We start from the raw sequence: 14,187 nt of genomic DNA on the forward strand, positions 1-14,187 counted from the left end.
GTGTCAATCAGCCATAGTACCGTCTTACATTCTACCTTGATAGCGACGCCAGCACTTTTCAAGGCTACATGTACCACGATTAAAAATCACTGCATCGTAGAGCGGAAAACAAATCTTCTTCAGGACGTTTTCTCTCTGAGGTTTCTATCATCTCAGACACTATCACGTACCTCTATTGCATGTTGTTATTCACATGTCACTGACAGGAAATGAAATATCTCAGCAACTGGGCATCTTTGTGTTTTACGTTAATGCCAATGAAACAGTTTAATCTCAAACGGACAGGAAATTAGCTTCAGGTCCAATAGGTGATGTGTTTATTCATCTTAGTCAAGTTACACAGGTTATTATCGAGATACGCGTGTTCTGATACGCTGCGGGTGACGTCAATGTGTCATTTTCTTTTTAATAAAAGAAATTGCAGAAGCGCTGAAAATCATCAGATTAGTCGCACATTATCAATTATACTCAAAAGACTCAGCGGAAGACAATGAATAATCCCTTGTCAAAGAAAAAATCCAATCCCATTATCAACTAATATAGAATAACTCTAATGCAAACTCTGGCAAAGCTACTTGACAGATAAAATCTGAAGTTGCAACAACGTACCCAGATTAAGGTTGTCAACAAATAATGACTTCTCACCTGCTTATTGCACAACACCTACTGAGGCGCTAAGTAGAGTTCCTCGTTTTATTTTTCGCATGAAAAAAAAAAAAGAGAAAAACTGTTGCGTAACCTAACCAATCATTATTTGGGTATCTTTTTGTTTAAGTCAATTCAAATAAAAAACTTTTATTTAAGCTATTCAGCAGTTTACTTTCAGGCTTGATAATTGGTAAGTTCATTAGTTTTTGGTTTTTTAGATCATAATATTGCCTAAGAGAAAGTTCCGCTTCCTCAGAGCAATATAAAATTTCAACGCCCACACCATTTAAGGAAGGTAGGGATGGATTTAAGTAGGCCTGCCATGACAGGCAAGCCACTTTGCAACTGAGTAACTGTTGAAGGTTTAAGATGCAAGAACAGTCCTTTGAATTTTACCTCAGCGTTTTCTGGGACCGGCCGACTGTGAGGAAACACTTGTAGGTGTGTATTCTCCAGTAAAGGCCACACGAAGACTAACTTAACAGATTTAATCAACAAATCTGTGCGCTGCAGATGCAAAAATGGAAAGCGAATTTTTAAGTAATTATTCAAGCAAAATCGAAAGCAATTTTATCGTTTTGAAACAATCGTTGTCCTAAATTGTGTCCTCAATGCCACACTTATGCTCGTATCCATCTTTGGAAACATCCTAGTGCTGGCTGCCATTCTAAAAACATTATTAAATTCTTCTCCAAGTACAGTTTTCCTCTGCAGTTTGGCCCTTTCAGATCTTCTCGTTGGCGTGGTTGTACAACCAGTTTACATTGCAAATGCCTTAACCGGGATGACTTATCTCCAGACAACTATGGCTACCCTGGCCTTTGCAGCCAGCGGTGTCTCCCTTTTCACCATGACAGTCATAGCAGTTGACCGTTCCCTATCTCTTCATTATCACATGCGATACCCACAATTGGTGACAAGAAGTCGCGCCGTGTATCTAACAGCAATTCTTTGGATCGTCGCTGTAGTGCTATCCTTCTCGCATCATCTAAGCAATCTTGCTTATTTTCTTGCGATAGCTATCTGTATAATCCTTTGCCTTATGATTTGCACTGCTTGTTACCTTAATATGTATCGTATTGTTCGTCGGCATCAGCAACAGATTCAAGCCCAAAAACAAGTAGTTTTAAAAGCTGAATATAATCATGCCATGAAGAAGTCAACCAAAAGTGCCAAAAACACTTTTATTTATTACATCGCCATGGTTCTTTGTTATTTGCCAATGTTTATCACTAAGGCAATTATGTCCGTTTTCCCCGAGCTTTGGAAAAAGGCGTGGATCTTAACAGAAACAGTTGTGTTCATGAACTCAGCTATCAATCCCTTTTTGTACTGTTGGCGCGTACGCGAGCTCCGGGCGGAAGTTATGAAGATATTACAGGGAGAACTGGGAGGCTTAATGGAAATTGCTGAATCCTTGTGGCAGAGACGCCGGTACATGCAGATATGCAGATAAAATGTAAACAATCCGTTATTGTGTTCAGCAACCAGTTTATGAACCACCGCTGAGCAAGGCACTTTAATTTATTGTTGATGTTTACGCAAGCGAATTTTGTGAAGTAAAGTACACCTATAAAGATTTAAAAATCTCAAACTTTATGGAAACACTCATAATTAACACGTGCTGTCGTCTCGAAGACCTCTTAGAGCTAAACAAGACATCGTCCGTAAGATTTTAATTAAAATTCTGTGTGTCTTAACATATTTCCATCGTTTGAGGTGAATGAAAACTTCCAGTTGTTTAATGCTGGTAATTTGGAAAAAAATTCGTTAAACAGAAAGTTTTTCTTTCTGATGTTAATCAGATCCCTTACCTGTGAGCAATTTTTTTTTACATATTTACAACTCTTAATGAAAATTCTTAATGCGCAGAAAAATACAAATTTCGAAGCGTCATTTCATTTGCAGTTAGAAGACAATGGGGAAAGAAACAGGTCATGGAAAACGTTTCCAATTACGTTTACCATTAAAGGCTCTCTGGACACTGGGGTTGAGTTTAATCGATTCATGGGCACAGGGAAGAGTTTAGGGATTCTTGAAGTCCCATGTTCTGCTAATTGTAATAATAATAACTATGATAATATGCGTAATAGTAAGAACAATCAGATATCTAATTGCTTTTATCTAAAATGAGAATATGCCTGATAAAAATTGTAAAAAAAGTACGGGAAGTTTCTTGAAGTTTTATTTCCTGGTACCTTTTTTATTCTCAGGATCAATTTACCTTGAACGAGTCTCTAGTACATACAATACCTTTTTGGTTTTCCCATCCATTGGTCAAATTTAGTTGAAAGTTCTTTCTAATGGCCGGACCAACACTCAGGGTCTTAAAATAATTGAGAAGAATATGCTACCTTTCTATAACATCAAGTAATGGTTAGATATTCTAGTCTTCTCGGATAGGGACGAATAAATGGAGGTCCCGTCTCCTGCAGGGTTAGGGGCAGGAGACGTTAATTTCCCACGCACGAGATTACTGTGTGATGGATGTCCTCCCCTGGGGTGGGATGGGTGGGTAACAGGACCCCCGTTGATACCAGTGTTTACTACACTGAAGGGGCTATCCTGTATAAATATAGATGTCTGTCTGTCTGTCTAATGATTGATGAGATTGTAAAGACCTTTTTTTCTTTTAAGAACTCTATTATCAAAATAGTTAAACACCTACGAAGTGGTAATGATAAAATTATAAAACGTGACTGTGAAATAATCTTAAGGTTATAAATTAGTATATCAATTAAAAACGTAGCAAGTGCTTTAGAAAAAAAACAAAGACTGGAATTTCCTGATAGATGGCTTTGTATTGTTCCAGTCTCTACCAATTAAGTGAAAAAATTTCTTCTGAACCTAGTCTCATTTATTAAAAGGGACTCAAAACTACGCATTTCCTATCACATGGTAGACCTCATCAGATAGTTGTTACAAGCTAGGTTAACAAGCTAGCTTCTCTGATGAGGGTCTGGATGGGTGTGCCTCGAAAACGCTAAACACTAAAATTTTTCCATCTATAACATCAAACAATTACATTTTAAGCTGTGCAACATCTAACACTAAAAAACTCACTGTAACTCTTGATTTGATACAAATGTAAGCACAAATGGCTTAAAAAAGCGAAAGATACTAATTAAGACAAACCTGGACATTCGATATGGAATATCTACAATTAATTTACAGACTGTGTCATTTTGATTACAATTTTGGGTTTTTTCATTGTTTATGTTTCTATCATGGAAAATCATGGGAGACCCTTTCTCAGCAAAAGGGTACATTATACTCGACAGTGAAAATTTTCCTCCGTCGTTATTACACTTTTGCAATCTTTTATTTAAAAAATTTTTTAATCAATCATCATGCTCCTTTTAGCTACCGGGAAATAGACTTTTGCGTCCTCACTAGCTAATCCTCTCGTTTCTTAGCAAATGTATCAGCAGCAAGCCAGCCTTTGAATCTGAACTCCCCTTGCCTTTCATCATCCATATCCCTGCCTGAGTCGGTGTCGTATTAATCCTCTTGATCCGGCACTTCACCAACGGCAACTATTTCAACCGCGCTATCGTTCACAAACGTAATGCTGGGTATGTGCGAGTCCCCATCGTCATCTGTGACTTGCGGAATAATTTGTTCAATTCTTTCTTGACCCTCAACAGTTGAGTCGTCGTGGAACGTTACTTTGGAACGAGGAGGTTGAGCGTTATACACTGCTGGTGGGAGAGCTCCGGCTTTCTCTTTTGTGGTTTCACTCCGCACTGTTCTCTGCCTCACAGGACGGTATTTGTCCACCAACTCCTTCATCGCTACTTCAATTGGAGGATCTATCCTTGCAGCTGTTAGAGGCTTCATCACTTCAACATCTACCAACTTCATACTAGATGTTGGAACTGGATAAAACGATTTGTCATGTGTAAAGTATTTGGCGCTCCACTTTGTCGTTCTTTTTAATGATTCTTTTGCAATTGTGCCAAAGTCTCGAGCATACTGTAAAGCTGTGAAAGTCTCGTTTTTAAAGTGGGAGACTGCATGAAGGCTTTCAACTACGGTGGTCAGTAACGTACGGTCTTTAAGGTCTTTTAACATAAGTATAAGTCACCAAATATAACTGTTATTTTTATTAAGAACAACCTGGGTTTGAATAGCAAAACCTTAGCTTTTCCAGTGAATATTGCAATTTGCAATTTTTTCCTGCACTTTATGAATTTGAAAGATCAGTTGTCTACTCACGATTGAGTTCACTCTGGGTTTCGTCAGAAAAAAGGAGTGGAACTCTATTTCCCATTGATATTGCGTAAGGATATGTAAATTCTTCGTTTTCCCGTGGGCATACCTGGCCAGCCGGTACAGTTTCAACTCGAAATTTCCCATCCCCAATGAGGTGGCCATTTGTGAAATACCAAGAAAGTTGATCAAATGCTTCTTTGCGTCCGTTATATTTCTTTGCTCTTTACCGATTGGAATTCTGCTTCCATGCATTTCAAAAGCATTTTCCTCGCCACATCTATAAAAGCTGACTAATACTTCCACAACTCCCACCGATGCGGACGTGGCGGCCATTTTGTATACAGAAGTCTGCTAAAAACGACTGACCACAAAATGTCTGAAGAACTTATGCGCATTAACACAAAGTTTGCATGCTGACCAGTTCGGTCAGTTCCGCGCAGGCTCTTCTCCTTTTGCTTTTAGTTTTGCACCCTTTATCATAAGAGCTAAGTTTGAATAATCTTAGTCCTTTTTTTCTAACATTATTGCCTTCTCTATGAAACTTTTATTGATCTTTAATGAGTGAAATCACTGTTCTAACACCTTTTAACACCTTTTACCACCTTTTAACAGTTAACTTTTAACACCTTTTAACGGTTAACTTTTTTAAAACGCTAAACATTCTAATTTTACAAATTTTAAAACTAAATATTAAAAAAAAAGGCCAAATAACACTCAACACTAAACCCCATCCAGACCCTCTTCTATGCACAATTCAAAAATTAAAATTATTTCGACTTTTAGGCATGATGAATAAGGAGCAAGCGGAAAGTATTCGCAAGGTGTAACACACTTGACAAAGTTTTAAAGCATTCAGGCATTATGGTCAAGTATATTTTTACTTAATATATTTATGATAATAAATTATACATAAGCATATGAAAGATTTAGAAACACATGTTTTCATTTTTAAACATACGCACACTTCATACGGTGCACAACAAGCTTACTAACACTGGTCGATGTTCTACTTTTTAGGTGAACAGCTATATACGTTTAACTTTTCTTTATCAGGGTATCATGTGAACAACGTGGGTCGATCTGTTTTAAACATCAACCTCTAAAGTCCCATGCCTGATAATAGACAGAACAACGTTAATCGAGTCCCCAAACAATTATTTAGTCAGTTTCTGCCAACGATACTCAACGAAAGATACAACGATAGTCACTGAATTAAAGTGTTATTTTCAGCCAAAAAAATATTTTGATGAAATAATCATTATTTCAACTTCCGCATCTAATCGTATGCGTGGGTATGAATTTTTCATAACCCGCTCGGGGGGTTCTACGTAAACAGCCATTTCGCTTTCATCCCTCAGAGGCAGCTGGTATTTTCTTACTAATATTTGTATCAAATTTCAAAATCGGCTTTTTCTCGCTTAATTAGTTTCATTTGTTGTATTGCGCAACTTAAACCGCAAACGCACCTCAACACTGACTCAAAACTGAAAGCGCATGGGCCAAAATGGTAAACGAAACAAGAACGAATACTCCCGACACATCTAAGACTTTTAGCATAGTAAACTGCGCCCTAAACGCTCCGCTGATGTTTATGGCGATCATCGGTAATGCACTAGTTCTGATAGCCACGTCGAGGACTCCTTCGCTTCGTTCACCATCCATAATTCTGCTATGCAGCATGACCTTTTCTGATCTTCTGGTTGGTCTTGTAGCTCAGCCACTTTACATTGCGAGTGAAATGACCAAAGAGGGATCTCTGAGTCGGATAATGGAAACAGTAGCGTTTTCTGCGTGTGGTGTTTCACTTTCATCCATAACAGTTATAAGTGTAGATCGATTGATGGCTCTTCACTATCATATGCGTTACCCATACGTTATGACCGCAAAGCGCGCCATTTGTATATCAGCGACGCTTTGGTTAATCTGTGTGGTGTTATCGCTTTCAACTTATTGGAAGCAGAATATTTATCACTCTACTATAGTCGCCACTATATTAGTTTGCCTACTGGTTTGTACCATATGTTATATGAAAATTTATCGCATTGTTCGCCGACATCAGTTACAGATCACGATTCAAGCTCAGCAAGTGGCGAAGGAAACTTCCAAAAACGCAAATGGACATGAATTGAACATCGTGAGATCGACTAAAAATGCCAAAAACACTTTTATTTACTACGCGATAATGATATTGTGTTACATGCCACTGTTTATTTCCATGTCTGTCTCCGCTATTTCCCGTCAATACTGGAGGAACGAACTTTCTTTGGCAGAGACCGTAGCTTTTATGAACTCCTCTATCAATCCTTTCTTGTATTGCTGGCGAATTCGTGAGCTTCGAATGGCAGTGGCCAAGACAACTAAGCATATTTTGAGGCAGAAAACGGAGTAAATTAGTTTTCACGAAGGCGGTTTAATTTGCAAATACAACGCTTTGCTCTTCTCGAATCGGTTCCTTGTTTAGAAAACCTTTTATTAATTATTAAGTCACGATATCTCGAGATTTCAATACAGATTTAATTTGAGACAAGGTTTAAAATAAAAAAAATTTCCCCGTCATCGAGGCTAGAGTCATCAATAACTTTAAATAAAAGTTAGCAAGCCGTAGATTCGAGATATTGTTAACTGCAAATACAGAAGCTTCAAAAAACAAGGCCTAGCAAGTTTTATGAAACTTCATCCTGAAAATAAATCAACATAACAGACTATACATCTAAAAAAAGGGTTCACGTTGGCATTATTTGTATAATCGAAAGACCAAAAACAAAGAAGGAATTATCGACACGACACGATATTGGGAGACTACCAAGGCAGTTGTGAAAACATCGCTAGGTTTAAAGTTTTCCGCTAGTGATGGTTCCCTATTAAAACTGACCTATATACCGTTTGTGAAATCAACTGATGATTTTTCTATAACATCATTGAAAAAAAATTATGAAATCATTTAAAGTTGACTCGGGTCAAAAAAAAAAAAAAATAGAGTGGGAATATTTCAATCCGGTTGCAGGGAGCACAGCTTTTAGCTAAAGTTATTCACTCCTATTAAGTTGGTAACACATTGACCTGCCAACAAACTAGCCTCAAGTACTGGGGCCTTTCGATGCTTTAAATTCTAATCTCGTGTTAAATAAATGAAATGAATCGAAGTGTGAGCAGCCTAGAAGTAAATGGTTTCTGTCATCTTTATGGTCACTTTTACTGTCATTCAGCGTTATTTAATATACCGTTCCTGAGTGAACTTACTTAATATTTTGCCACCAACGTATTTCCTTTTCCAATTAAGTTTTTCTCGCGAAATAATTTTTAGACGAGCTTAAATTAAGGAGGCACCTATCGGTTGGGATATATAGCAAACGGAAATGCACACGTATTGCTGCCAATTTATCTTAGATGTTAATTCATATGTAATCGTGGCATGAACAGTTTTCTTGTCACTTCCACTGATATGTCAATCCAGGCCAAAATTATCATAGTTTTTAAGGTCAGTTTGTTTCGTTGCTTCTTTTTAAAACAGATCTATTTGTGTGGGAGTGTAAACAACAGCTTCATGTCAAAATGTTCTTAATTAGCCTCGTGTTACATCAAGGCTTTAAGGACCTCATAGAGGGAAATTTCATTAGTCACTATCACCTGAGGCTTCGCTTGATATTCCCTTATACCCTATGGATGTTTCGTTTACGCTTATTCACAGCGGAAGCACTGTAAACATGCATTAGTAGTTAAGGCTGTGATGACATCAGTGCAGGCTGTTTTTTAATAAGTTTTAGCTGGAGACTCTAAAGCACAGTGTTGCAAGTAGTGTCAATCAAAACAGGGAAAGATAAGAAAGCAAGAGCACTTAGAAAGATGAAACACCTTAAAAGGGCTTCTTAACCAAACCAATATTCATTTGTATGCTGATTCCTCGGCAGAAAAAGATACACACTGTAAAGTGATGCTGTATTATCAAAGGAGTTCTTGGATAATTTCATGTGCTTAAACCCCAGCCTTTGTGTTGCGATTGGATGCTTTTAGTGCATTTGCCAACGATAACCATCGGAGTGAAGTACTTAGAGTGGTAAAATATTTGCTCAAAAACAGGTCCTTTTACCTTGCAGTCGTCGGGAAGAAACAGATGCTAACCAGTATGGCATCAACAAATGAAACAAAGCATCTTGACAACAGTGGTGGTGATTCTAGTCTAGAGACATTTGAAATCATTAATTGCATTTTCAATGCTTTACTTATGCCTGTATCAATTACTGGCAACTCTCTGGTTCTAGTTGCCATATGGAGGTCCCCTTCGCTTCGTTCACCGAACATAGTTTTGCTCTGCTGTCTGGCTGTTTCCGATCTCTTCGTTGGAATTTTAGTCCAACCAAGCTACCTCATTTATCGTTTAAAAAAGAGCTCCATTTTCTACAAAGTAATGGCAGCAACGAGCTTCGCAGCATGTGGCGTTTCTCTGTCGACTATGGTGGCAGTAGCCGTGGATCGCTGTATGGCTCTTCACTATCACCTGAGATACGCGCAGTTGGTGACAACGCGTCGGGCAATTTATCTATCAACAGCTCTTTGGATCGTTGCTTTTATGTTTTTATTCTTAACGCTTTTGGGAAACCATGTCTTTGCCGTGACAATAGCTGTTAGTACCACCACTTGCCTACTGGCATGCCTGGCCTGCTACGTTAGAATTTATTTCGTTGTTCGTCGACATCAGCTTCAGATCAGGGTCCAACAACAGGCAGTAGCAGGTTTTAGCAATGGAAATAATCACAACTTGCAACAGTCAAGGAATACGACAAAAAACACCTTTATCTTTTGCATCGTACTGATAATGTGTTATACACCTTTATCATTTACCTGGTCAGTTGTCGCTATTTCTCCAACTTACAGATGGTCAAATGAATGGATCGTGGCGGACACTTTCTTATTTATGAACTCATCGATCAATCCTTTTCTATACTGTTGGCGTTTCCGCGAGCTTCGAGAGGTAATTGTAAGCATGGCAAAACAGATATCTTGTAAGTAAGATGAAAGAGTTTACCAACCGTAAAGATGTCAGTCAAACTACCCTCTTCTGTAACAATTACTGGTCTTTACGTATCGCTGCATTGGGATCTCCGTTGCTACTTATGAGGTCGCCACTTTAGGGTGGGGTTAATAAAAAGGGCGAATTGATTTCACGCGCTGATTAAATCGTACAAAATCAGGGCGCGTTTTACAAACACAAAGATGAATGGGACATTGCATTGTTTTCACGCAAGTGGTATCCTGCTACAAAGCGTATATATAGTATCAGTAATAGTTCAGATGGTCATCCAAAACAATCATGTTAGATCATTCTTGTTGTAGTCGGTAAATCAATTTTACAATCAATGCTCCTTTTCCAACCATAAGGATGAATGAGACATTAAATGGAGTATTTTTACGAATTCTGCTACAAAGGTAAATAGTATCAGTAACAGTACTAATAGTCATCCAAAACAGTCATTTTAGTTAATCCTTGTTGCAGTCAGTAAATTAATTAAATAATTTGGATATATCAACAAAGTTGAAGTGGTAAATTGGCCACCGTAACGATTACACAAGCTGACGTTTCGAGCGTTAGCCCTTCGTCGGAGCGAATAGAGGAATTGTGGGTTGTGTGTGCTTTTAAAGGCAGCGGAGAATGGAGCTACGTTATTGGTGGGAACATGGCAACGAGAAAAACAATAATAAATTAGTGGAATGAAAAGCGTTCGTTGATCCCTGTGGGATTTAGACTGCCGGTTTGAAAGATGAGCTTTTGTTCAAGATTTTTACGGCTTTCCGTGCTACCTAAGTGTAAAGAAAGACCGCAGATTGCCATATGTTGCTTAGAATGATTAGGTAAATTAAAATGTCTAGCGACTGGTTTCGATGTGTCCTTGTCATTCCTTTCCACGTCTCGAAGGTGTTCTTGGAATCGGTCACCCAGTCTTCTGCCTGTTTCGCCGATGTATATCTTTTTGCAATAAGTGCAAGTTATGCAATAGATTACATTGGCGGAGGTGCACGTGAAGTGATCGGTGATCTTAATGGATCGTTTAGGTCCCTATATTTTATCAGTGTTGTGAATGAAAGGACACGTTTTGCATCGTGCACGAGCGCATTTAAAAGTGCCTGGTTGCTCATTAGTCTGAAAAGAACTTCTGACCAAAAAATTTCCTATGTTTTTCTCGCGTTTGAATGAAATGAGCGGAGGCTGCGAAAAGATAATGCTTGTCGCTGGATCGTTTTGAAGTAATTTAAAGTTTTTAAGAATGATGGATTTAACTGAGTGGTTGTGAGGGTGAAACGTGAGACTGAATGGAATGCGGTAGGAATCTTCCTTATGCGACGTTTGTAGTGCTGAATGTCGAAGGGCTAACGCTCGAAACGTCAGCTTGTGTAATCGTTACTATACGGTGGCCAATTTACCACTTCAACTTTGTTGATATATCCAAATTACTTCGTTACTCCCACCGACGCAGCCCCAAACAGTTTCTTTCGAAACTATCAGCCTTTATACATTAGTAAATTAACTACATAACGGTGGTTTCCCATAGAATCCGTGAAGGAAAAGAGAAATTTCCAAGTGCATTGTTGAAAATTTTGGTTAACATACATGTAATCGTCGCTGAAATCTGGCGGAAGTGACACCCATTGTGTATCATGACATATCAAATACAAAGGCGTCGTCCTCATCACTGGATTATGATATTATGTTACTCAATATTAAAAATAAGTATCAGTGGCGATACGGAACAGTTCACATCTTGCGAGAAATTATCGTCACTGTGTCAATAAGATTTTATACCGGAAACTTACTGGAGAGTTCAACCCTGGGCATCACCACAATCAGTTGCTCCCCTGTCTGTAATTATAGAATTAGAAAGTACTACCTTTTCGTAAATCCCTATGAGAGCTGAAAAAAGGAAAGAAAACTCACATTTGTAGACATGTCAAAAAAAAATTAAATTAAGAAATAAGGAATTTTTTTGGCAGTACGATTTCCATTACACACACACACACACACACAAACGATTTATCATTGAAATTGGGGGGCGTATATGGTAATTTTGAAGAAAGCGTTATGTGAGTGAAATCAAGCCCAAAGACGGATTCTTCCCCCAGCATTTAATTTAAATTGCTGCATTAAAAGCCTGCTTAAAACAATTAGCGAAAAGAATATCGTCATCGATGGGCAAAGAGAAATTAACATATACAAATGAAATTATGCACGATTGAACATCGATCAATGCAATAAGAGGAGGATGCAGTAATTAAAGAAAGACATAAGAGGACAGGTGAATATGAAGGAAACGCATCTAAAGGGCCCTTTGAAGCTTTTTAAGGCAATATTTTCAATTTTGAGTTGTGAGCGCGACCATTTGGAGTAGACAACAACAACAGGACTCTGTTACAAAATAAGTGAAAACGGACGAGGGCTGAAATGGCCGGTGAATTTGAGAGATACTTTTTGGCGAAGAATGACAGTCTTAAAACCATTGTTAAGTTAAACTGTGTCCTTAACGTTCCCCTGATGCTCATAACCATTTCTGGCAACGCTTTGGTGCTCGTAGCTGTAATGAGAACACCTTCGATCCGTTCGCCAAGCACGATAATGCTATGCAGTTTGGCGGTGTCTGACCTTCTCGTCGGCTTGGCAGTTCAACCGCTCTACGCTGCTTCCTATTTAACAAGAAATTATTCGCTTTTCGAGGCAACGAGGACATTGGGTTTTATAGCAAGTGGTGTCTCTCTTTTCACAATGACAGCCATTGCAGTGGATCGGATCTTAGCTCTTCATCACCACTTGCGATACCCTCTGGTTATGACTAAAAGTCGTGCCATATGTGTATTGGCAACTCTTTGGATCATTGCCGTTTTGTTATCATGCTCAGCTTTTCTCAACAAGATTGTTTACGAATTTACTATAGCTATTACCATCGCGATCTCTCTTTTCACGAGCGCCGTTTCTTACGTTAAAATTTTTTGGATCGTCCGACTGCATCACTTACAGATAAGCATTCAAGAAGAAGCGATGAAAAGTGTTAATTCCGGAAAAGTTCGTGATTTTCAACGATCGAAGAAAGGTGCTGTGAATGCGTTCATTTATTTCATTGCCATGATTTTATGCTATACACCTATGTTTATTAGCATGTCAATCTCAGTTGAACTTTGGAAAATTGAATGGATCTTGGCTGATACCTTAGTGTTTATCAATTCGTCCATCAATTCATTTCTTTACTGTTGGCGCCTTCGCGACCTTCGAGCAGCCGTTTTAAAAACTAAAAGGCAGTGTTTGTGTCAAATGATAGAATAAAAGAGTTTGGCGAATTAATAGTTAGACATCAGTTCGCGACAATGAAGTCAGCTACAGGCTTTTTTATATTCATAAGAAGTAGATTAGGGCGTCTTTTAAATGATAACTGACATCCTGAAGGCGCACGAATCCGCTTCCTAAACACACTGAAAACCACCGAGTCGATAAATACGTTGTATTGCGGTGTAGATAAATGACTTGAAATTACACTTTTAATGTTTTCCAGTTTTTTTGCCGTTAATTAAGAAGTTTATTGACTTTATGGCGGTCAAACCCTTACTATACACATTTAGCGCAACTTCCGATCAAATTCTACAAATTGCGTTCATCATCATCTTGAATAAACCCACATTGGTCCGACAACACTTTAAATTCTGAGGAGCAGCCGCAACCTTTGAACAGTTTAGAAGTTTACGAATCTCGATGAACTTTTTCAAACCCCACCAAGATATAACTTGGGTATCTGTTGTGACCGATATGGCCGTTTTCAAAAATCATGTTTCATGTCCTGACGCACTCCCTGAATTTGATTTAACCAACTTCAGACTAACAGTTGAAAAACAAAAGGCTCTGGAGGATTTTTGTTTTAAGCAATACATTGGCCATGTGTGAACAAATAAATGATGAACTGGAATGATCAGAATCCGCCGTTAAAAGCTTTCTCCTTTTTCAGGTGACACTTTTAACAATTGCGCCTCAACATACAAACAGCATGGCAAACGTTAACACCATAAACCGATTAAGTTTTATATCTACGTGAATTAAAAAGTTAGAAGGAAAAACAGATTTCACTGCTGAAAGTTGAAAGAAAGTGACTTTTGCTGACACATGCAAATTCAATGAAGTAGTGTGCTCGCTAACAACGACGTTAGGGTGTTTCACAGCCAAACTTCGTGACCTTACTAAACATAAATATTTTTAGCTTTTACGACAGATTCTTAAAAAAAAAAGTTAAAACGATTCGTCAGTGAAATCGGAGGGCTGTTTCAATTAAGTACTGTTGCAGAAAAAATAATATA

General features: G+C 38.2%; 3 protein-coding genes across 3 annotated transcripts; all 3 read left to right on the plus strand.

Annotated features, from left to right (window-relative positions):
- Nucleotides 1–1,017: 1,017 nt before the first annotated feature.
- LOC148716206 (melanocyte-stimulating hormone receptor-like) lies at nucleotides 1,018–2,104 on the plus strand. Its single transcript, XM_088745707.1, has 2 exons — nucleotides 1,018–1,071; nucleotides 1,202–2,104. Exons 1-2 carry the CDS (start codon nucleotides 1,018–1,020, stop codon nucleotides 2,102–2,104), a joined length of 957 nt encoding a protein of 318 aa, XP_088601833.1.
- A 4,178-nt stretch (nucleotides 2,105–6,282) lies between these two features.
- Nucleotides 6,283–8,139, plus strand: LOC111327600 (melanocyte-stimulating hormone receptor-like). The gene has a single exon (XM_022931817.2). It carries the CDS (start codon nucleotides 6,368–6,370, stop codon nucleotides 7,250–7,252), a length of 885 nt encoding a protein of 294 aa, XP_022787552.1. The 5' UTR covers nucleotides 6,283–6,367; the 3' UTR covers nucleotides 7,253–8,139.
- A 4,010-nt stretch (nucleotides 8,140–12,149) lies between these two features.
- Nucleotides 12,150–13,740, plus strand: LOC111327601 (beta-4C adrenergic receptor-like). Its single transcript, XM_022931819.2, has one exon. It carries the CDS (start codon nucleotides 12,296–12,298, stop codon nucleotides 13,166–13,168), a length of 873 nt encoding a protein of 290 aa, XP_022787554.2. The 5' UTR covers nucleotides 12,150–12,295; the 3' UTR covers nucleotides 13,169–13,740.
- Nucleotides 13,741–14,187: the final 447 nt, after the last annotated feature.

Source organism: Stylophora pistillata, chromosome 14 (genome assembly GCF_964205215.1).
Source record: "Stylophora pistillata chromosome 14, jaStyPist1.2, whole genome shotgun sequence".
NCBI lineage: Eukaryota > Metazoa > Cnidaria > Anthozoa > Scleractinia > Pocilloporidae > Stylophora > Stylophora pistillata.

What these genes read in the sequence shown, in the direction of transcription:
- LOC111327600 (XM_022931817.2), top strand. Translation starts at nt 6,368, where the DNA reads ATGGTAAACGAAACAAGAACGAATACTCCCGACACATCTAAGACTTTT.
- LOC111327601 (XM_022931819.2), top strand. Translation starts at nt 12,296, where the DNA reads ATGGCCGGTGAATTTGAGAGATACTTTTTGGCGAAGAATGACAGTCTT.
- LOC148716206 (XM_088745707.1), top strand. Translation starts at nt 1,018, where the DNA reads ATGCAAGAACAGTCCTTTGAATTTTACCTCAGCGTTTTCTGGGACCGG. An exon ending in TTTTCTGGGACCGGCCGACT is followed by an intron (nt 1,072 to 1,201) that starts GTGAGGAAACAC and finishes TAATTATTCAAG; the next exon opens with CAAAATCGAAAGCAATTTTA.